The 22,261-nt window shown below is 53.0% G+C and overlaps 2 protein-coding genes across 2 annotated transcripts in view; both read left to right on the forward strand.

Annotated features, from left to right (window-relative positions):
• The window catches only part of LOC110467883 (ubiquitin carboxyl-terminal hydrolase 12), a 28,310-nt gene extending 22,902 nt beyond the window's left edge, over nucleotides 1-5,408 (forward strand). Inside the window, exon 9 of the mRNA XM_021525285.3 lies at nucleotides 3,083-5,408. Within this exon, the coding sequence (XP_021380960.1) occupies nucleotides 3,083-3,184 (102 nt within the window). The 3' untranslated portion in view covers nucleotides 3,185-5,408. The remainder of the gene's footprint in view (nucleotides 1-3,082) is intronic.
• Nucleotides 5,409-18,914: 13,506 nt separating this feature from the next.
• LOC110467906 (G-protein coupled receptor 12) lies at nucleotides 18,915-21,320 on the forward strand. Its single transcript, XM_021525319.3, has 2 exons — nucleotides 18,915-19,263; nucleotides 20,088-21,320. Exon 2 carries the CDS (start codon nucleotides 20,090-20,092, stop codon nucleotides 21,137-21,139), a length of 1,050 nt encoding a protein of 349 aa, XP_021380994.2. The 5' UTR covers nucleotides 18,915-19,263; nucleotides 20,088-20,089; the 3' UTR covers nucleotides 21,140-21,320.
• Nucleotides 21,321-22,261: the final 941 nt, after the last annotated feature.

A 22,261-nucleotide genomic window follows, 5' to 3' on the forward strand; every position in this document is an offset into this window, starting at 1 on the left:
ATTTTTATTTTTGCATAGCTTTGAGCATCAAGGGTGGCTTCCCAGTGTGTGTGGCTGTCAACAGTTCCCTTTTTCCCATTTTCATATTTTTGGGGTAATTTTCCTCTGTTTCTGTCATAGTCCAACTACAGAATTGTCTCACCTAATTTTAAAGCAGTATTCACCCCAGTATTTTAAAATGCAAGTATTTTCTGTCTTTTCCATCCAGTATGTGAATTTCACATTTTAAAAGATGGAAAATAACCATCCTCTTATTCTATATTTATTTTCTATCAGTCACTTCTATGTTGAATCTTCACTTTTAGGGCAAAACCAAATTTCTGTTTTTCTGCAAACACTGTTTACACTGTTATAGATGTGCCAAAAATGGCTTTTAAATGTGTGCTGTCTGTTATTGGGCAGTAAATCCAAGGAGCTGTCGTGTAGGTCCTCTCTTCTGGAAAAAAAAACACTTTTTCTTCCTTTATATTTCTTTTCTATCTTTAATTCTGGCTTGCTTTTGTTTTTCAAGTTCTTCTTGTATAGAATTGATTTAAAACGCTGTAAAAACCAAGCTCTTTGGAGGGTTTGCATTCTAGGTGTGGCACCTAACAAAACAGGTTTGAAAAGGTGAGTGCAAAGCTCTTGTTCACAGATATCGCAGCTGAAAGCCCAGGAAAAGGTTTTTCCCCCTGAAATACAAAAAGCTTTATTGCCTTTTGGCAAGTGATGTGAGTGAACAGCTCCAAACTGAAAATAGGAAGGAGTTTGTCCTCATTACCCACTAAATGTCAGCAGTGGGGAAGGCAGATTTATTTGTCTGTTGGGATTTCATGGGAGGGCCAACTCTCAATTAAATTGGAGATTGATGATCCCCAAACATCCTGCAGCATATGGGGAAAGCAGCAAATCCAGGGGACAAATTAGTCCAAGGGGGAGCCTGAGCCAAGCAAATTGAGATTTTTGAGAAACCTGAGCCAATAATCTCTGGCTGATTTGAGTTTGACACTTGTCACCAGAGCAGCCAGGGGATGCATCCCAGTGCCAGAGTTTACCTGGAAACATCCATCCATGGAGCTCCTCACCGAGGGGAGGCACAGAGTGGCTCTGCTTAAAAATTACCTCAGGGATTTGAATGCTGGCAGTGGGATTGCAGGACTGGATTTGGTTTGGAGAACCAGAATAGATGTCTGGAAATAAGCAAATCTCAGTTCATAAGAAACATCATTTTTAATGCCAGGTGAAGTTGCAGAATCCTAAAATTTGTAGCTTTAGAGTAACAGCCATCCACTGGTTGTTACTCTACAGTTACAAGGGGGTTAAACAATATCTGGTCAATAAGAATGGGAAGAACAGAATCTATATAATCCCCTTTCAGTTCCACTCTGTTTTCTGTGGATAGTGAAATTAAAGAAGGAAGTCAGTTTTGCTGTGCTGAAGCTAAAAATATCTGAGGCATGAATTAATATGGATCAAATGTTTGAGTTGCATTCAGAATGAGTAGTGGAAATAGGCTTGATTGCATGGCAAGTGAGTTGGCACTTAAAATAAAACATGTTTGACTTGTCTGCTAAATATACTGCAGGAGCTGAGGAGTGTTCTTTCACTATATTTCTGTTAAAATGTGCCTCTAACAGTCTGTAGTAACGTTATGTTAATAAATGGTGTGAAAATGCAGCAGCCTCAGCAGGGGATTTCAGCTTCCCCTCACTCCTTGAATGGAGAAAAGACAAAACATCTGTTTGGGGGTTTTTTTCCCCCCTTCTCTATTTTTTTAAGAGAAGATGTTTAAAAAAACTCGTCAAGAGAGAATTTCTGCAGTTGATGCATCTTCTGACAACTCCTATCTGTTTTTTCTTGTGTTGAGAAAAGGCTGCTCCCAGCTCACTGCTGTTTGGCAGTGCCACATGGAGAAGCCATGCTGCTGAGCTGGTGGTGATGCCAAAATCTGCTCAGGGAGCAGAGATTTCACATTCTCCAAGTGGGTTCTGCAGCTGAGGAGGGTCCCTTTCTTTTAAGGTGTAATCACAGCTTGGTCTCTGCTCCTCCTGAGCAGGGCAGGTGTTCAACCCAGAGCTTCTTGGGTTTGGGACATTTCTTTACTTCCTCAACTTGATTCCTTGGGAATAAAAGGAAAATTGAGGCTCATCTCCTCCTCAGCCTCTCATTTCTGTGGATCCAGGGTACTAAAGGGATTAAAAAACTCCATCCCAGTGGAGTGATGAGCGGCACTCCCAGATGCCTGGGAATGTTTTATTCCAGTCTCTGGGCTGCAGGATCCAGCTCACAGATGGGAAGCCAGTTGGGCTCAGGACATGTGGAACCTGCATCTTTAAAAAACCCTTTAAAATTCCCTCCAGTTGTTGCTTGGAGTATGAGAGCAAAGCAGCTTTACTGCACATGGATCACAACTTGAAATACAAGCAGATTTTAATGCTATTAGTACAGTAAATCATAGTTTTTCTTAAGACACAGACCTTGTGATAATACCCCAGAAGGCTTTGCTTAGTAGGAAAGCTCTCTTATGGCCAAAGACCATAATTAGTTGAGACCACAGAACTCATGAAGCACTTGCAGGGCTCCTTCAAAGGGTTCCTTAAAAGATTCTCCTTAAAAGGTTCACAATAACTTTGAAATCTGGACTTATTTTAGCTGGATTTTCAACCTACATGACATGCACAACTGTGCAAAAACTGCTTGCCTGATTAGTGACTGTTTTTTTTTTTTTTAATTTATAAAATAATTTAATTATAAAATACTCAGGCAAGGTACCACCAGCATGAGAAAAGCAAGTATAAAAATATTATGTAGTCATTTAAGGATACATTTTCATGGATCACTTGTTTTGTAGTCCAGCATAGGACTGCACCCCTTCTGAGAAGTTTATTATTTCATCCTCCTTTCCTGTTTTTTCAATAGTCAGTAAGTTATTAAGTGGGAAAAAATGTTTTGTTGGATTGAGTAGTGATGAAGTGTCACCGTGTCAACACTACTTGGCTTTCCAGATCACCTCCATGAACTGGGAAGAATGGTTTATCTGGGGAAAAAGCTTTTAGGGGTGGTGTTGTGACTGAAGCTAATTAAAACTTCCATTAATTTTCAGAAAATTGACGCCCAGGCCATTGAAGAATTCTATGGGTTAACATCAGACATTTCCAAAAACTCTGAATCTGGATATATCCTCTTCTACCAGTCCAGGGACTGAGACAAGAGACACAAAGGATGGACACAAGGAAAAAGGGATCAAGCTTTGTCCGAGTGGAACGCGTTTGTGCCAGCAGAGCAGTTCCTCGGTGGTGCTGTAGGACCAGGACAGAGCAGGGGGAGGAGAGAGCTCCCTCCTGCCCTTTTTGGAGGATTAGTGCTGAACTGCCCTAACAAGAAGAGCTTTTGTTCCAGTTTTCTTTCTGGGCTTTTTTTTTTTTTTTTTTTTTTTTTAATGTGCTATCTTCCAAAATCTGTGTTACCTCTACTTGAAACCTGGCTGCTTATTTTTTCATGAACTCAAGAAGAGATTTCAAAGTAGCATTGTAGGATTTTTACCATTTAAAATTGGCCTGAGGCTATACCTTGGTTTCTGCCATCGTTTTTCTGTATTTTAGCAGAACGATTTCAATATTCAGTGTCAGCTGAAGGCATATTTTAGGATATGAGCAGCAGCTGGTTGCTGGATATTTTTGGTGACTCAGACTTGAGAAGCAGTACAAAGCTAAGACGTATTGGAAATGTCAAGTCTGTAATTTTTATAAAGAAAAAGCAGACAAACCCTTCTCTCTGCAGCATTGTAAACCTCCCCGTTCTGCATTCTCTTGGGTTTAGAGAACACTAACAGCACTGCTTCTTTTTGTACTCTTATTTGTGCTGTTCTGTTTCTCCTGCAGAAGGCAGAGAACTGTCTCCACATCCAGCCTCTCCTGCTGTGCGTTTTCCTTTGGAAGCAGCAGTTTTGCCTCCAGGCCCCATTGCTGCAGGTTCCAGGGGAGCAGAGCAGCCCTGACCTGTCAAAGACCATCTCTGCTGTAGAAAAGTTGGGAATTCCAGCCTTTCTTGGAGCTGTTGCATAAACCAAAAGTGCCCTCATTCTGAAGCAGGATCTGTTCCACATTTCACTCAGTTTTGAGCAAACTGATGCAAGTTGCATTTTGAATCTATGCTAATCCACAGAAACAGCACTAATTGGGAAGGGCTGGCCAAGGGAAGGGGGATTTAGGGAACTAATCCAGGAGTTCTGAGTCTTGAGGTGAGAAGGAAAACCAACCAACCCACCAGACATTCCCTGGTCAGTGCTGCAGCCATTGTTGGTGATGTTTGTCTCCATCTGGGAATCATAACCCCCCCCTAAAATGCTTGTGATTGTTTTACCTCTCTAGGCCTTGCTTCCCAGGGGAAATGGTTGGTCTGTTGAAGGCTGAAATGAAGCAATTATCTGTTATGTGTATATATTCTAATCTCAAGGATAACTAGGAAGAAAAGACTAAGGAAGTTGGTGAGAAATCTCAGAAAAATCTTGTGCAAGTTTCTTTTGGAGAAGTCCTCTTGCTGTGCCAAAGCCTGTCACAGCTGGCTCCAGCCTCCCAGTGGGAATGAGTGTTCTGCTGGGTCCCTGAGCTGTGTGTCCTCAGTGTGGCTGTCACAGCCCCTCATCTGTCCCCAGTGCTTGTTCTTGAGGATCTTTAACTTATGCAATTCCGTGGCTTGTGCAGGATATTCAATATTTTACCAAAACACTGTCCTCAGGAAAGCAGCATCTCACAGTTCCTCGTGCTGCCTGTGTCTGTTCCTTCCTCTCATGACCACAAAGGTGATGTTTAGCAATTAATTCCTGCCTTCAAAATGCAAATGAACCATTGCCATTGTATTCCAGCTGGGTACAGCTTCCATTTTCTTGGCACATCTCTTCCAGAAGATGAAATATGGACATTGGATTTTTTAATTCTTTTTTATTATACAGAGTACTGTCATTTTAAGAGACACATTCAACAGCAGTAGAAGTTCTTGTCATCTTGTTCCTGTTGTGTGACAATTGTTCCTGGCTAAGAGTCTTCTCCCCTTCTCCACACACAAGCTGTGAGTCCTCTCCTGGTGATGCCACCAGAAGACTCTCATCACTGAGTCTTGCAAAAAATGAAAAGAAAAAAAGAGCACTGAGTTAAAAATAATCTAAACAGTAAATACAAAAAGTAATGTAGTACACTAGACATGTATTTTGTATATCTGGTGATACCTTTTTACAAATAAATTACCTGACTGAGAGATAATATTGAAAGATATATACTATAGATTAAAAACTGTTCAAAGTGCACTTTTGCTACAGATTTATAAGGAGACTAAAATGAATTAAATGGGAAGAGAATGGTGTGATGTTACTTCTGTATAATAAATGACCCCACCTGTCTCCAATAAAGATCATTATGATCAAACCCACAGCACCCAGAGGTTTTTTCTTGAATTTCACTCCTTAACTTCTCCCAGCCTGCTGGCTGGCTGAGGATCCTGATCCTGCTGTTTGCATCCCTATAAGCTGTGCAGGAATGGGTCAGAGCAGGAGAATTGAATAATTCAGTGTCAGAGATTGTACCTGCTGTGCTGCTACAGCAGGGAGAGGTTACCCAGGGCCTCTGTTCCTGCATCCCTCCACCACCCCCTGGAGCTCTGCTGCTGCTGCCTTTCCCTGGGATTTCTTCTCCCTCTTCCCCCGTGTTGGGCTCCCTAAGACTTTGTTGCAAATATCATCTGACTGATCTGGAACAGAGACCTAACATTTAAAGGCCTGTGCTTGGAGCTGTTGAAGTTCATTGCAGGACAGGTTTTCATTTTGTGGTGGTTCACTGCAGTTCACCTCTGCACAGGGAGAATGGGATCAGCTGTGCTCCTGGGAGTAGGAATTGATGGAATACACTGCAGCAGGAGCAGGGGAGATTGGATGATGGCAGCTGCTCTGTAAAACCACGTCGTAAATCCCAAATGCTGTCTGCCCCTTGTCCTGCTGGGTCACACCTTAGCAAGAAATAAATAAATTGAGCTAATTTTAACACCAGTGAGCACGAGTTCATCTTGCAGGAAGAGCATTCCTGGAAATTGGGAGAAAACAACCAAATCCAGAAGGGCTGAAAGTGATTTGGGGCAGGACTGATGGATCTGGGAGCTGGGTTGGTCACTGCAGCTCTTCTCCAGAACCTCTACTGGAGTGAGGGTGGAGACCATCCCACGGTTATTATTTCTCTATGAAATGATATTTTGCTTCAAATTCCACGCATCCTGCAGCGTTGGAGAGGCTCTGCCCTCAGGGCTGCAGCACAGAGGTGCTCTCTGGCCTGCTGGTGGTGCTCAGCATGTTCTGGGTACCAGCAGGAGCTTTTAAAGTCCCTGTGCCAGCTCAATTTAGGAGATTCCTCAAACAAATCCTATTTGATGGGTACAAGAAAGAAAATGGACTGAGAAAGGCCCCTGAGACAAGTCAGACCTTCCCATTGTGGAGCTCGGTGTTTAGCAAAAGGAAACAATCCCTGAAACAATTAATTCCCAACATGTAAAGTGCTGCTGGCGTTGGCTCTCGCTGCACTAATTAACATCGGGGCTGCTGCTGCTGCTCTGCCTCCCTCCTGCTCCTGCAAAGCCCGGCCTGGCTGGGGAATCTGCTCCCAGAGCAGAATCCCGGTGGGATGAGGTGTCTGGGAGGGAGAGCTCAGGCTAGGGAAGGTTAGAAATGAAGCAGTGACAGTGGGGTGCTGCCAGGGTCATCCTGGCCTTTGTTCTGCAGACAAAGCTGCAAAGGGAAACGCTTTGATCTTCACACATTTGTGTCAGAATGAATGGCCTCAAAGTGACACTGGGGCAGTTTAGATGGGATATTGGAAGGGAATTCCTCCCTGGCAGGGTGGGCAGCCCTGGCACAGGTGCCCAGAGCAGCTGGGGCTGCCCCTGGATCCCTGGCAGTGCCCAAGGCCAGGCTGGATGGGATTTGGAGCAGCCTGGGACAGGGGAAGGTGTCCCTGCCATGGCAGGGGATGGATTGGGATGATCCTTAAGGTCCCTTCCGATCCCTTCCCTCCCTCGTGGTGCTTGTTTGGATGTGCTGCAGTGTGGGGGATGTTTCTGCACCCGCAGGAGAGGGAAAGCTGGGAAGGGAAGGATGAATTAATTACACAGCAGCAGCAGCAGGCTGTTAAATATTTGAGTTGCTAATAATGAGTGCATGTAGTGGTTGTCAGTTGTTTTAAAAGCTCCTAAATACAAACAACAAGCACAAATACAAAACACTGCAGTGGTTGCAACACTTCAGCTGTGTAAAATCAATTAAAAATATTCAGGTAGTCCTAGCTGGGTCTTCCCTGGTGATTTCCCAGTCCCAGTCAGCGTGGGGGGAGGGCAGAAGGGCAAGGATGGGGTCTGGGAGCTGTGCTTGGGGTCGGGAACATCCCAAACATCCCAGAACTACCAGAGTTCATTTTGTTTTCCAGGTGGTTTTTAACTGGAGTCAGCTGCTTTAGCAGAACGTGTCATGTGAAGAATTTTAATGTAGAAAAGAGACAGTTACTCGGATTTAAGGCCTGGAATTAGAAGGGCCAAGCCATCAAGAGCTGGACGGAATCTGGGGCTGCTGCTGCCACCAGCCCGTGGGAGGCTGAGGCCAAATGCAGCTGAAGTTTGTGTGTCCATGAAATCGCAGGTGGAGTTCAGCAGGAGCTGAGTTTGGTAGTGATTAAGTGCCCTAATTAGCACTCGATTAAGTGGTTTTGTTTCAACCTCAAGGGAGCAGCCACAGCTACTCCAGCAAATCATTGCCAGGCAGAAAGGGAAGTGCTGTAGGGGATGGGGATGGGACTGGGACTGGGACTGGGACTGGGACTGGGATGCCCCAAAGGAAGGGAAATCCCATCTGTCAGCTGCTGTGCAGGCCCAGCTGTGTCCAGAGGCACTTGGGGCCACAGGGCTTTGATCTTGGAGATCTTTGTGGGATAAACCCCGCTCAAAGCCGGCAGGGAAATGTGTTTAGGCAGGAATCTCACCTTGATGACAACTCAGCTGTCAGACCTGGTGAGACCTCCTTGTCTGGACTCCTTTGCATCCCCCACAGTTTGGGTCTCTTGGGCCTTTTGGATGATTTGAAATGCTTTGGATATTTTGGAAGCAGGGTCCTTGCAGGTAGTGTGGACTGTGACAGGTGGGAAGTTCCATCCCTGCATCCCAGAGAATCCCCAGATGGTGAAACCCATGTAGGTCCAACCCACACCTGTAAAAATCCTCCCTTTCCCATCACCTGGACCAGCTGAGGTAAAATACTTCAGTATTTGCAGTTTTGGAAACTGCTCCAGGTCCCTTTGCTGCCACCTCACACCCTCAGCTCCTTAGCAAATTCTCAGGGAGTTGCATGAGGCACCACGTGGGGTGATCAAGGAAAAGGGTTATTCTTGGCCATCCTCCCCAGGTCCTCTTTTTTAATTTTTCTTTCTTTTTTTTTTTTTTTTTTTTTTTAGCATTTAACTGCTCATTTTCTGATTTTGAGTCACAATATTTCTCCAAGCGAAAGGCCACAAGTCTGGAAAAAATCCAGTTTATTCCTTCAGAATTCTCTGCCATCATTTCAGCACAGAAGAGCCAAAGCAGAGCTGGAACCTGCTGCTGATGGGATGGAGGGACAGCCCCAACACCTCCAGGTGCTCATCTCCTTCCAGGCCTCCTGCCAGGTGTGCCCTGAGATGTGGGCACAGGAGTGGGTTGGTGAGGCAGGAAGGGGCATTAAGGGAATTGTTATCATTATAAAAGGAATTCTTATCATTAACTCAACCCTAGGGAGTAGTAAAGGGAAAAAATGAATGGGGATTTTACTTTATTTTTCCTCTCAGTTTCTCATGGATGGTATAAAACTGAACCTCAACCCAGGTTTAAATGGAATTTCTTGAACCTCAGACCCAGCAGAAAAGCCAAGCTTTGGTTTTATTAACATTTCCACTGGGAGGATGTTGCTGGATTTGGGAAAAACCAATTTCTCCGTGCTGTTTCCACCCAGTTTGAGCCAAGTGCTCCCAGAGCAGTGACTGGGGACAGAAGGATTCCCAGGAGAGCTGGCAAGAACGTTATTTCCTAAAAATATCTCCACAAAGCTCAAAGCTCTTGGAAACAAGGCAGGGAAGGAGCGGGATGCGCTCCTGCCTCCGGCTGCGGGCAGGAATTGCAGCAGGAGCAGGGGGAGATGTGAGATGTGTCCGTGCTTGGAGCAGAGAGGGGACAAAGCCGAGTGACAAAAGGGCTGTGCTGGGAGCAGGAGCAGCCTCTGGGAGCCGTGGTGTCAGAATCTGAGCTATTGATGATCCTGAGATTGTAGAAAGTCTCTGTCTGTCAGTCCCCTGCCAAAGCAGAAGCCATAATTGGTCTGTGCTGGTTTCCAGGTTGTTTATTCTGTTTATCTCTCACATGTTCTGCTGCCCTGCCCAGCTCTGTCCTGCAGGGCAGCGTGTGGGGCTCTGCCCTCAGTGGGATGTTACAAACATTAAATACCAGAAACTCCCTGGGCTGCATTTACAAGAACGTGCCAATATCTGTCACCTACGTTGGACAGTGTGTCCCCAGCCTGAACCAACAGAAAAATGCCAACACCACAGTGAGACATGGAGGGCATGAAGAAGGAGAAAAAGGACAAGGCACACCCAATTTCCTCTATCTTGTTCCCTTTGGACCCCTCATCTAGAATCCTAAAACTTTACTTTTGCACACGTGCCACACTTAATTATTACTGATATCAAACACTCAGAGCTTGTAATTGATCCTGTGAGATTGAAAACTCTTTTCCATGGACAGAGATCACAGCCAGTGTCTCTGGGGGCTCTGTCCAGGGGGTTCCTGACCCCTGCCAGGGTCCCAGACCTGCCAGGGCAGCCAGAGGGATGCCCTGGACTCCCACAGTGTTGGAAAATGGGGAGGGAAAAACAAGAGCTTGGGGGGACGTTTTGTGTGGTGGCATCCCAGCCGTGATACTGGTGATCCCATCTCCTGGCAGTGGCTCCCAGTATCCAGGACTGGGAGGAGCCGTGGCTGACTGGGATGTGGCTCCCTCAGCCCTCCTCCAGCTCTGCTGGGTGTTTCTGTACCTGAGGCTGCAAAGTGGCTCCTGCAGTTGGGTTTTTTTCCTTCCCAGGGAGGAAAGGAAATATTCACTCTCCCCTGCACCTTCCCCGGGCTCGTTCCAAGGTTTGCCTGTTGGTCAAAAGCAAACTGTGGGATCTGAGTGACAGCTCCTGGAGAATCTGCAGCGATTTTATCTCAGCACTCAGCAGAAGAACGGGGCTGGTGGATCTGCTGGGAGGGAGCCGGCTCTGCTCCAAGTGCTCCTGGGAGCAGCTGGGATCCCCCAAAACCTCGGAGCAGCTGCAGACCCACTGACCCCTCCTCCATCTCTGCTCCATTGATTAGCACCAGGGAATCATCATGGAATGGTCTGGAAGGGACCTTAAAGATCATCTCCTTCCACCCTGAGCTAGGGACAGGGACACCTTCCCTCTCCCAGGTTGCTCCAAGCCCCATCCAAACACTTCCATGGATGGGGAATCACCTTGCTTTGAGTTTCATCCCATCCATTTCCACCCTGGTTTTCCTCCAAGCTTGCTGGGAGGTGTTTAGGGAGGTCTCCCTTGCCCTTGTGCATCTTTGATGGATTTGAACTCTGCTCTCTCCTTGGCAGCCAGAGCTGCACCTCCAGCAGCTCTGCTCCCTGTGGCAGGTGGGAAGTTCCATCCCTGCATCCCAGAGAATCCCCGGATGGTGAACCCTGTGTAGGTCTAACCCACACCTGTAAAAATCCTCCCTTTCCCATCAGCTGGACCAGCTGAGGTAAAATCCTTCAGTGTTTTGCTCCATTTGGAATCTGCTGAGCAGTTCCCAGCTCTGCTCCAGGGCTTCTCCTCTCCCTCAGGTGCTGGGAGAAGCTGGGCTGCTTCTTTTCCCTGTTTCCCTCTCTCCAGCACCACTTGGGCTGTGTCTCAAGAGCCAGGAGCAGCAGATGGAGGGGTGGGCTGGCTGAGGAGTTTCCAGTGGCTCTTGTGCATTAACTCTCTTTTATTTACCCTGCTGAGCAGATTGCCCTACCCAGATACAGCCCTGCTCCCAACCGGGGCTTTGCCCCTTGCCAGGGCACATGTGGTAGCCCAAGCACCCTGATTTGGGGTCGCTTCTCTTGGCACCCTGATTTGGGGTCACTTCTCCTGGCACCCTGATTTGGGGTCATTTCTTCTGGCACCCTGATTTGGGGTCACTTCTCCTGGCACCCTGATTTGGGGACGTTTCTCCTGGCACCCTGATTTGGGGACGTTTCTCCTGGCTGGGCAGCAGAGCCAGGCACAGGGGAGGTGAGGCCCCAGCTGTGCCACACCCCATGTGCTGCTCTGCCTGCCGGGTTGTGACACCTTGAAAGGTTTAGAAGATAAAAATGCTGTAATTAGAGGAGAAAATACCCCCTGGCTTTGCCTGGTCCAAGTGCAGTGCCAGGGGCTCACAGGACACCTCGGGGTGCCTCTGCTGGGGCACAGGGATGGAGCCCAGCCCGTGGGGATGCTCCAACCCCAAAACAGCCCCCGAGGGCCAGGCCAGGCTGCTGGGGGGGTTTCTGGCCGTGGCCCCACCTGCCCTGGGTGCTCAGCAAACCTTCGTTTCCCTCCCCTTCACCAGGCACTAATTGAGCTGAGGCGCTAATTAATGGCACAGCACCCAGCTGTGTGCTGGGAGGATGCTCTGATCTCCCTGCTCCCGGTTTAACAGGGTCGGGAAAGGCCGACACCCTGTGCCTTGGGGTGAAATCTCTGACATTCCCCTAAATTTGCCGTGAGCCAGGGCTGGGGACCGGGCTGCGAGGATCCCGGGATGCTCCAACGGGCGCTCCCAAGGACCGGCAACTTGGCCTTGGTTTATTTTTCCCAATATCCCCGCGATGTTTTTTTTCTGGATGGGGTTTTTGTTCTCTTAAAAAGCCACCACGCAGCTAAAAATAGCCGTGTGCTCGCTCGCCCGCGGTGTCCCGGCGTGAATCCGTGTGCGGAGCCGACCTTCGGGAGCTGCGCTGCTTAAAGAGCCCCTGGTGTGCCTCAAGAAGCACCTGATGGGAAAAACGGGGTTTTTCCTCCTCGAAAGAGCCACCTGGCCTCACATTATCCCAGGGTGGGTGATTTCGGGTCGGATTTAATTAAGCACGGGGCAGTGATGATTTAGCTGGGTGGCCGTGGAGAATCTCTCCCCTCCCCAGGGTTGGGGTTGTGTACTTTGGGGTGCAGGGATGGGATTTGGGGGTCAGGGACTCGCTGAGGCAGGATCTGGGAGGTTGGTACACAATAAGGAGGATTTGGGATGCAGGGACACAACAGGGCAGGATTTGGGGAACTCAGGCACCCAACGAGGCAGATTTGGGCAGACACCCCGTGAAGCACGAGGGTATTTATTCATGGAGCAGAGGGAATTCCCGTAGCCCCCCTTTCCATGGGCGTGGTGCTGCCCGTGTGAGGAACTCCCAAAATGCCTGGGGAATTTGCCAGGCTGGGTTTGGTGGGGCCGAGGTGGCTTGGAGAGGACGGAGGTGGTGGGACAGAGCCATCCCCAGTGCTGGCAGTGCCACTGTGGCATCAGAGCACCCAAAACCATCATGCCCCCACGGAGGTCTGGGTCTCTCCCAGTGCCATCTTCTTATTTTTCGTACCTTTCACTTTTCCCAGTGGAGATGCTCCTCTCTGAAACCCAGAGCTGCTGGGAGCACAGTAAAGATCTCTTAAACCCTCTCATATAAAACCGAAGGCTGGAGGTTTCTTCCCTCTCTCCTCCCCATCACGAAGAGGCACCAAATTCTCCTGATCCACAGGAAAAAGTGCGAGTGGGCAAACCGCATCCCTGCCAGGAGCAGCGGAGCTAAACTTAGCCACACAAAGCGTCAAGGAACAATGGCGAGGTAATTAGCGATTCCCTAATGAGGAGCTGGGGGTGTCCCGGGGCAGAGCAGCATCTGGGGGGTTCCCGAGGCTTTGCAGGGATGGAGCTGGCAGAATCCCCCCACCACGTCCCTGTAAAAGCCGGTTGGGAGCTTCCTCCGGGTCTGAATCTGGGGATGAATCCCGCAGCCCGGCGCGGCAGAGGGGAAGGGGAAACGAGGGGTGCAGGGAGGGGCAGAGGAGCCTGGGGGTGCCGAAACCCGGGGGATGAAGGCTGGCAGTCAGCGAGCCGGGAGGAGATGGGTCACGGTGACATTGGGGCATCCTCGGTGAGCCGGTGGCCTCATTTCCAAAGGTGACAGCAGGCACGGCTCCCCCAGCCCGGTGCAGATGTCACCTTTCCAAGCAGGGCAGCAGCTCGCTGCAGAGGGATCAGGCACTCCGGGAGTGCTGCGACTCCCTTCGATAGAGGGAAAAGCCCTGAGGAGGGCTGGGGAGCTCAGCAGGGTCTCCTTCTGTCACCTCTCCTTCTGTCACCCCAAAGCTGCCAGTCCCCAGCGCTCATCCAGGCCCTTCCCTCGTCTCTGCCCAGCCTTGTGATGTCCCCAAACTCCAGCGTGTCTCGTGTTCAGGGACCTGCCTGGCCATCCCTGTGGCCAGGATACCAAACCGTGCCAAAAAGTTACAGCAAAGGGGACTTCGGCCCGGAATTGTTGCGTTTTTCTGTTTGATCAGGGTAAGGGAGGGATCCTCTCCCCTCTGCTGCCATCCCTATAGCAACCAGCAGCCTCTTCCTGTTAAACAAGTGACTCATCAAACACGATTACACTCGTGTCAGGGATGGTGCTTGTGACTTCCAGCTCTGACAAGAGAGCTGACCTTTCAGGAGGAAAAAAAAAATCAGAAAACCCCAGGGAAACAGCTCAAAACCGGGTGGGAAGGTGCAGTTCTGGGTCTCATCCTCCCCATCCATCCTGCTGCTTTCATCTCCTCCAAACTTTTCCAATTCGGCAGTTTTAAAGAATGTGGAGGGTTTTCCCTGTTGCTGCTTTCCCCATTCCCTCTTCCAGGTGCCTTTTTGCCATGAATTCACCCGTGGGGGTCTGGGGGGAGGATGTTTCTCAGCCAAGCCAGGGGGAGAGGCCCAGCACAGCTCTGGGTGAAGCCCCCAGGACAGAGGGAATTCCTGTGGGACCGGAGAACCTCCCAGCCCGGAGGATGGAGAAGGCACCTTCCCAGGATGTTCAGCAGCTCTCCACTCTGGCTGGGTGTTCACACTCCTGGAAATGGCTCTTTTATCCTGGAGGAATCCCCAAGTGCTGAGACAGCTCTGGACAGTGGTGCTGAAGGAGAAATTGTAATGCCCAGAGAGGGAAAAAACTTCCACCCCCCAAAAATCCAGGTGGGTATGGCTCAGGCTGAGGCTTGGTTGCTGGCAAGCCCCACTCATGGCTCTCTTTAAGTAAACAGATTTTTTTTCCAAGCCAAGCACTTGCTTTATACAAATGATTAGACTCCCAGCCAGCAGCTGTGGCCTTTTCTGGGTGATGTCCTAACCCACCCAATCTTGGAGAGCAGGGCTCTGGGTCCAGGCATTGTGGCTCCCCAGCCTAATTCCCGGGAATGTGCCCGTGCTCAGGAGGGGAGCCCAGTGCTGTGACTCCACACAGGATCCTGTTTAAATGCCAGAAGCCTGAGTTAAAACCAATAACCAGAGAGGACCAGTGTGGGGGTGTGGAGCTGCTTGTGCTCCACTTCAAAGCTGGGAATTGGTTCCCCAGGAATTCTGGAAGCCAATGTCCTTCCTGCCCAGCGGGAAGGCAGCTGGGGAGGCTGGAGGTGCTTCCAGGGCCACCACAGGGGGTTTTCCCCCAGGGGAGTGGGCTGCCTCGTGTTCCCCTGTGCCAATCCCCCAGGAGGGATCATCAGGGGGTTCAGGGATTGAATGGAGCAGCAAAGCCATCCCTGCATGGACTCCACACTCGGTGCCTGTGGATTCCTGTTGGTGCTGGCGTGTCCTTGGCTGGGGGCAGCTGAGGGCTTTTCCACACGGAGCCAGGACCATCCTGGTGCTCAGAGCTGCTTCTCTGCTGTGACTCCAGGGTTTGGTGCTCTGGAGCTGCTCACTCCAAGCCTGGTTTTGGAAAATTCACATTGGTGGCAGCAGGTGGCAGGGGCACAGCAGGGAGGGACAACTGCCCAGCACTCGGATGCAAAAACCTCCAGGTTTTCAATTTTTTTTTAAGGATCTTTCCTATTTTTCCACATTGAAACCCCTAGAAAACCTTCCTTACCTCCATGCCATGTCAGGTAAATTAATAAATAATTATTAATTATTACACTCATATTTTGCTGAATATTTTGCTAAATATTGTGCCAGTTCCCCGTGTTCCCTATGGCTGAATGGCAGTTTAGGGAAACAGTCACTCCTGATAAGGCACCCAGCCAGAGCAGCACATACAGCTTGGGAAAAGGAGTAGAACGCAGTGCAAAAACCTTTATTTTGGGGAAAATAAAACCCTTTTCCCAGAAGCCCTACTCAGTGACATATGGTGACACGGCATGTGCCAGCAAAGGTGCTCCAAATCGTGTCCCTCTGGCTCAGGAAAGGACTTGGAACAAAACCATTGTGTGGGGATGATATCACTGATGGAAGGAGCAGAAATCCTCTCCCTGCTTGGCCCGAGTGTTTGTTTGGTGGGAATCAGGAGGAGAAGTCGGAGTGAGCCTTGGAATCTCTCCTTCCCTCCTGGCACAGCCAGGCACTGTCCCCCTAAATGGGGAATGTTCCCTGCACGTGTGACAGCAAGAGGGCAGTGGGACACGGTGTCCCCACTGTCCCCAGGCTGCACAGCCTCACCTGGGGGCAGGGAGGTGCTCACCTGGGGGCAGGGAGGTGCTCACCTGGGGGCAGGGAGGTGCTCCCTGCTGCAGGGGAGCCAAGGATCCGCCCGTGCCTCTCCAAGAGGCGAAGTCAGGGTTGCAGCAGTGCTGCTGCAGGGGGATGGCAGAGGTCACCCTTGCAAAAAAACCTGGAAGGGGCCCACTCCAGCCACCTGGAGAGAGGCTTTTCAGGCAAGTCAGCTGCTTTTCCACAGAGGTGGATGATTTTATCAGCCACACTCTTCTCTGCCACCCTCCAACTCCTCCAGTGCCTGACTTTGGCATCCGCACCTCAACCACCCCAACCCACCACGGAGCCCTGGCTCTTCCCACCAGGCTGGGACGCTGCAGCTGGAGCAGCTCTAGGAGAATTCCCATCTTTCCAGTGGCAGCAGTGAGAAAATGGCCTCATTTCCACCAAGAATTATGCAAAGCCTTTGAATGTAGGGCTTCACGCGCTCCCAGCAGCGCAGCCCCCGACGGCCCCGTTTTGGGGAGGCTGGCGCGCTCCGAGAGCTCGTTTGCCACCCTGATTAGTCAGCACTGCTAATTATAGCTGTGCTTTTCCTGCTTAGAGCTCCTCAAGCACCGTTGGAGTAACAGGGAACAAGGGAGGTGCTGGGATGAGGCTGGATCCGCTCGCTGCGGAAAAGACTCCGGGATAAATAAAATGTGGGGGAATGTTCCAGCAGCGTGGATTTGGGCCTGGCTCAGGGGTCACAAGGCAGTGAGGTCATGGATTTGTCACTCAGCCACAGGATGCTCCCACAGCAGTGGGAGCCGGGGTGGGAAAAGCTGCTGGGATGCCGGGAGGTGATGACGTTTTCCTAAAGAAAAGATGAAAAGTCGATTTGAATATTTGTGGAGGTAAAAATGATGGAGAATTGGAATTGTGGTTATTGCTCTGTACCACTAGTGTGCCCTTAAAGAGCAGCCCTTGTTCCAACTTTGGTTCCCAGTGGCTGTGCCTGTGGCAGCCACTTGTTTTAATCAGAAAATAACAAATTCTAAGGGAGGATGAGCCCCAGGTCAGGCCCTGCTGTGGGCTGGGAGCACCCAGCAGCACCACAGGGCAGTGCCACAGGAAAAGCTGCCTTGCTCAGCACTGAGCTTTCTCCCAAGGGCCAAAATCCAAGGAGGATGATGGGGAATGAAGGTGGGAGACTTTTTCCATGCTGAACAGCATTCCCAGGTGAGGCTGGTGGCCTCTTGCTCTGAAATTAGTGTCAGGCTTGTGTCTTTGCTTAGATCTTTGCTCCTCTCTATCGAGTCTGTAATTTAACTACAGATAAAGCATATCTCGTATGTGAATATTACCAGAATGGTCTTGCAGCTACTCATGGAGCTCAGAACATTGAATACAACTTCAAAAAGTTGATTGTCAAGCCTTGAAAACAGGGTGTGCAGTGGCCCATCCTCTCATGTGGCTGCTCTGGGGACAGCAAGCCGTGGTTTCAAAGGGGCCAGGTAATGTCATTTTTGTCACCAGCAAATCTCAGCATTCTTGGGGTACCCCAGCTGGTTCTTTGCCAGTCCACTGCACCCCATTGCACAGGTGAAACCCCAAAAAACCTCATTGGAGACACGGGGTTGCTCTTCCCTGGGCAGGAGGACAAGCAGCTCCCAGCACCGGCTGAAATCCACTGGGATGTGGGTATGGAAAGGGGCACTTCTGCAGCCAAGAGGAGGAACACCTACCAGGGACTGGTGTTTCTGTAGGACACGGGGAAAACATCCCGGGATTGCGGCAAACCTGTGCTGGGATGTCGAGGTGCGAAGGGAGGGGCTGCTGCGGGAGTGCCGGGTGTTTGAGGGGCTCTCGGGGAGGGGCAGGAAGGGCGGGATGCTGGACGGAGCAGGAGGGCCGAGGCAGCTGCAGCGAGCCCACGGGGTTTGGGATCAGCCGGGACCCTCTGGAGTGTGCGTGTCCCCAGGGGACAAGGGCCGGACGGGGTCTCTGGTGTGCGCTGCGTGCGCCCGTCCTCGCTCAGCCTTGCTGCCGGCCGCGGGCTGGGGACAGCGGGCTGGGGACAGCGGGGACATCCCTGCTCAGCCCTGCAGCGCTCCTGGCCCGTCCTGGGTGGGCTCTGACCCCGCAGACCTCCACGCACGGCCGGCGCATCCCCTTGCGGAGCGCTCCCGCAGCCCGCTCCTGGCCGCTGCCGAGGGGAGCCGGGCCGAGCTCCCGAGCCGCCTCCCCTTCCCCGGGCCGTGCGTAATTCCCGGGAGCGGGAGCGGATTCATTCAGCTCCTCGCTCGGGTTTCCTCCGCCCCTTCTGCCGCCGCTCGGCTCACGGGCTCGGTCACGCGGCGGCGGCCCCAGGTAGATGACGATTCCCGTCCCCGGGATGGGGCTTGGCCTCCTTAGCAACCCAGATGCTCCAAACTGGGGCGGCTGGGTTCAGCCAGAATCGCTGCTGTTCACCTAAATATCTCTGCGCGTCAGGAGCTGGAAATGCTTCCCGGCGCTGAGCTGGCTGCGCCGCAAAGCTCCAGCCTGGAAGAGAGAGGGGGATGAAAGAGGGAAGCTGGAGTGTTATGAAACCCGTAGGAAAAAGGGGAGAAAGGTGTAGCTGAAATCCTGTGGATCCAGGAGCTGAGCATCCCTGCTTTGACGATTCCGCTCCCAAGATGAATCACGGAGCCATTTATAGCTGGAAAAATAACCGTGTCTTTGGGATTTGTTCCTTTCCAGGCTGTTCCTTTCCCAAACAGTCGGGGAGGAAGCTCTGGGGATGGGTGGATACTGCGGTGAGGGGGACAGACCCCCATACTCAGCGTCCTTGGGCAGGTCCCGATTCCAGCGAGATCCTCCTCATCCCAGCTTTTCGCTGGCTGGAGGGAAGCCCGTGTGGGGCGAAGGCTCCGGGGTGCGGCGTTTCCCTGTGGAGGGACGCCCCTGGCCCGGGCTGGCCGCACCGACCCCGGAGCAGGGCCCGGTGCCGCCGTCCCGGACATTGTCCTTGAGCAGCGCGGCACCGGAGCCGCGCCGGGTCGCCGCCCTCCCTTCGCATCCGCGCGTCCCTCGGCACAAGCGGTAAAAATAAACCCTGCGAGGCGCCCGAGCCTGGCCGGTGCCCAAGCTGCATCCGCAGGACGCAGGTGCAGCGGGCCCGACCTTGGGGAGGTGCGTCGGGGTGGCGGGAGGCTGATGAATGAAGGACCGGCGGGGCGGGCGCGCACCCCCCGCGTGCCTGCGGGTGTGCAAGGGGATGTGGAGCGGGGAGCCAGCCTTGTTGTTATTCTGATCACAGCGGCTCTGATTCACAGACTTGGATCATGAATATAAGTGAAGACTTTGACGTCAGAGTTGAGATTTATCAGCAGATCCAATGGGGCAGGAATATTAAGTGCAAGTCGATGCCAGCTCTCTGCCAACGCTATTAGCGATGCTCGCCGAGGAATGAGGCTTCGCACCAAGGGCTGGAAGGACCGGCAAGGAAAAAAATAAAAACGGGGTGGGGGGAGCAAGCTGATCCTCGAGCATTAAAACCAGGTAAAACAACAACCCCCGGCGTCGCGGCTGCGTGCGGGAAGGGGCGATGGTGGCGGCGGGGGATGGCAGCGGGCTGCGGGCACAGCCCCGACCTTCACACCTCGGCTGGCCGGGGGCATTTACTCCGCCGGGCAGGGCGGGATGTTGCCGCCGGCCGCGAGCATCTCGCACCAGCCTTTTCCAAAGGAGGGAAAGGCAGGGAGGAAGGAGAAACTTAACGTAGGCTGTTCCTTGCCGCTGCCTGCTCCTTCCATCAGCGGCTCCGCATACAGGCGCTGGCCTATTAATAGTGTTTATTTTTACTCACTGCGCGCAAAAAAGAAAGGGCTGCGGGAGGGGGGGCTGAGGGGGTGCGCTATAAATAGGTAGCAAAGGTGGCCGTGCCCCGGGGAGGGGAGGAGGAGGAGGGGGCGGCCGGTTCCTCACCGGGTGCGCAGTGGCTGCGGACCCCGCACGGAGCCGAGCGCACGGAGGCGGCTGCGGGCAGCGGGGCGATGAGTTGTGCTCGGCCTCAGCCCGGCGGGAGATAGCGGCCAGGGTGCGTGTGGGGCGAGCCGGGGATGGGGGGGGCTCCATCCCAGGGAAGCTGCAGTCGGGCTGCGGGAGGGCGGGCGGGGATGCGGCGGGCGGGGGCGGCCCGGTGCGGGGCGCGGTGTCCCGGGGCGGGGGGCTCCGGAACGCGGGGCGGGCTCGGTGAGGTTCTCCCCCGGCTCGGTTCGAGGCGCGGGCTCGGCGCGGCGCCGCGCGGGCCGAGCGCGGGGCTCGGCGGCTCTCGGGGGGCTCGGGGTCCGTCCCTCACCGCCCCCTTCTCCCTCTCTCCCCAGCGATGCTGCACGGCCCCGCCGCCATGGGGGAGCCGTGGCCGCCGCAGCCGCAGCAGCAGCAGCGGCTCCCGGGGCTCGGCAACGCCTCGGAGCCCCCGGCCTGGCCCTCGGCGGCGGCGGCCGGGCCGGGCACGGCGGCGCCGGGCGGCGGGGCCGCGGCCGCGGGGTCCGTGAGCCCCTGGGACATCGCGCTGTGCGCCACGGGCACGGCGGTGGCGGGGGAGAACGCGCTGGTGCTGGCCGTGCTGTTCTACACGCCGAGCCTGCGGGCGCCCATGTTCCTGCTGATCGGCAGCCTGGCGCTGGCCGACCTGCTGGCCGGGCTGGGGCTGGTGGCCAACTTCGCCGTGCGCTACCTGCTGCGGCCGCCCAGCGAGGCGGCGGAGCTGGCGGCGGCGGGGCTGCTGCTGGCCGCCTTCTCCGCCTCCGTCTGCAGCCTCCTGGCCATCACCGTGGACCGCTACCTGTCGCTGTACAACGCGCTCACCTACCACAGCGAGCGCACGCTGGGCTTCACCTGCGCCATGGTGCTGCTGATGTGGCTGCTGTGCCTGGGCGTGGGGCTGCTGCCCCTCCTGGGCTGGAACTGCCTGCGGGACCAGAGCTCCTGCAGCATCCTGCGGCCCGTCACCAAGGACAACGCGGCCGTGCTGGCCGTCACCTTCCTGCTGCTCTTCGCCCTCATGATGCAGCTCTACCTGCAGATCTGCAAGATCGCCTTCCGGCACGCCCAGCAGATCGCCGTGCAGCATCAGTTCATCGCCACGGCGCAGGCCAGCTCCACCCGCAAAGGGCTCTCCACGCTGTCGCTCATCCTCGGCACCTTCGCCCTGTGCTGGATCCCCTTCGCCATCTACTCGCTGGTGGCCGATTCCAGCTACCCCGCGGTGTACACCTACTCGCTGGCGCTGCCCGCCACCTGCAACTCGCTCATCAACCCCATCATTTACGCCTTCAGGAACCCGGACATCCAGAAGTCGCTCTGGCTGGCCTGCTGCGGGTGCATCCCTTCCACGTTCTCCTCCAGACCAAGGACATCCAGCGACGTGTGAGGACTGAGCACGGAGCCAGAGGTGCTCCCTGGCTCTCCTGCTCCTTCTCTTTTTCCCCTCTGTCGTTATTGTCTCCTGCCGGGAGGAGTCCCCTCCCCGGTCAGCACATCTCGTTCCATGGAAAGATGGCCAAAAAGAGGGAAAAAAAAAAAAAAAAAAAAAGGCAAAAGAGAAAAGGAAAGAGAGAGAGAGCATAGAATGATAATGGTTTCCTTTAGAAATGTTATTTTCTTACACATTTTATTTTTTATTTAAAAACACAAAACACCAAAAAAAAAAAAAAAAAAAAAAAAAAGAGAGAGAGAGGAAAACAAAAAAAAAGAAAAAGCAAAGAAAAAGGATCCTCGCACGATGGCGTTTGTCTGCTCCCGGGGTAAGGAGCCGGGGGAGCAGCGGGCCCCATCCGGGTGGTCCCACGCCTCGGGGCACATCCCATGGGAAGGCCGGGGGGGCGGGGAGGGAGATGTCGCGTCCCCCCGGCGGGGCTGGTCCCCACGCGTGGGGTGGCTGTGCGCCCACCCCTGAAATCAGGGCCTGCGATGCTATGCAATACCGGGGGCCGCGTTCAGCGCCGCGGGCAGGAGAGCTCCGGCAGGAGGGACGCGCCGCCGGGCCCGTCTCTGCGCTTCCAGAAGCGCTTTGAGAACCTGCGGCTGAAAGACGCTTTAGGTGTGGCTTGTTCGGGCTGTGGCAGGGATGGGGGCGTCCAGGGAATCCGTTCCTTCTCCCCCCCCCTTCTCCGACACCCCAAAATGTGACGGTGTGGGGGTGGTGAGGGCAGCTGGGGCGCCCTGCACCCCGAAATCTGGGAGGCCAAGGAAGGGCTCTCCTTGTCCAGCTGGGCAATGGGGTGCTGCTTCCCCCCTTCCACACGAGTTGTTTACATGGGGTGGGGTTTTCATCCAAAGAGGGGTCCGGGCTTGCTGGAGTCCCCGAGAGAGAAGCCTCTGTCACCACACGTGTCACTGCTGATGCTGCCACTTTACCTTGCTTCGTTAGAGAAGCGCCAGCCCCGACATTCCTGTGCCGTGTGATGTGCTTTGTGGTGTTCGTGAGGCCATGATGAAGTGTCCTTTAGCCTGTGCTTTCTTTTGGAATCGTGCATTCACCGTTAAAACAAGG

Source organism: Lonchura striata, chromosome 14 (assembly GCF_046129695.1).
Source record: "Lonchura striata isolate bLonStr1 chromosome 14, bLonStr1.mat, whole genome shotgun sequence".
Lineage (NCBI taxonomy): Eukaryota > Metazoa > Chordata > Aves > Passeriformes > Estrildidae > Lonchura > Lonchura striata.

What these genes read in the sequence shown, in the direction of transcription:
- LOC110467906 (XM_021525319.3), top strand. Translation starts at nt 20,090, where the DNA reads ATGCTGCACGGCCCCGCCGCCATGGGGGAGCCGTGGCCGCCGCAGCCG.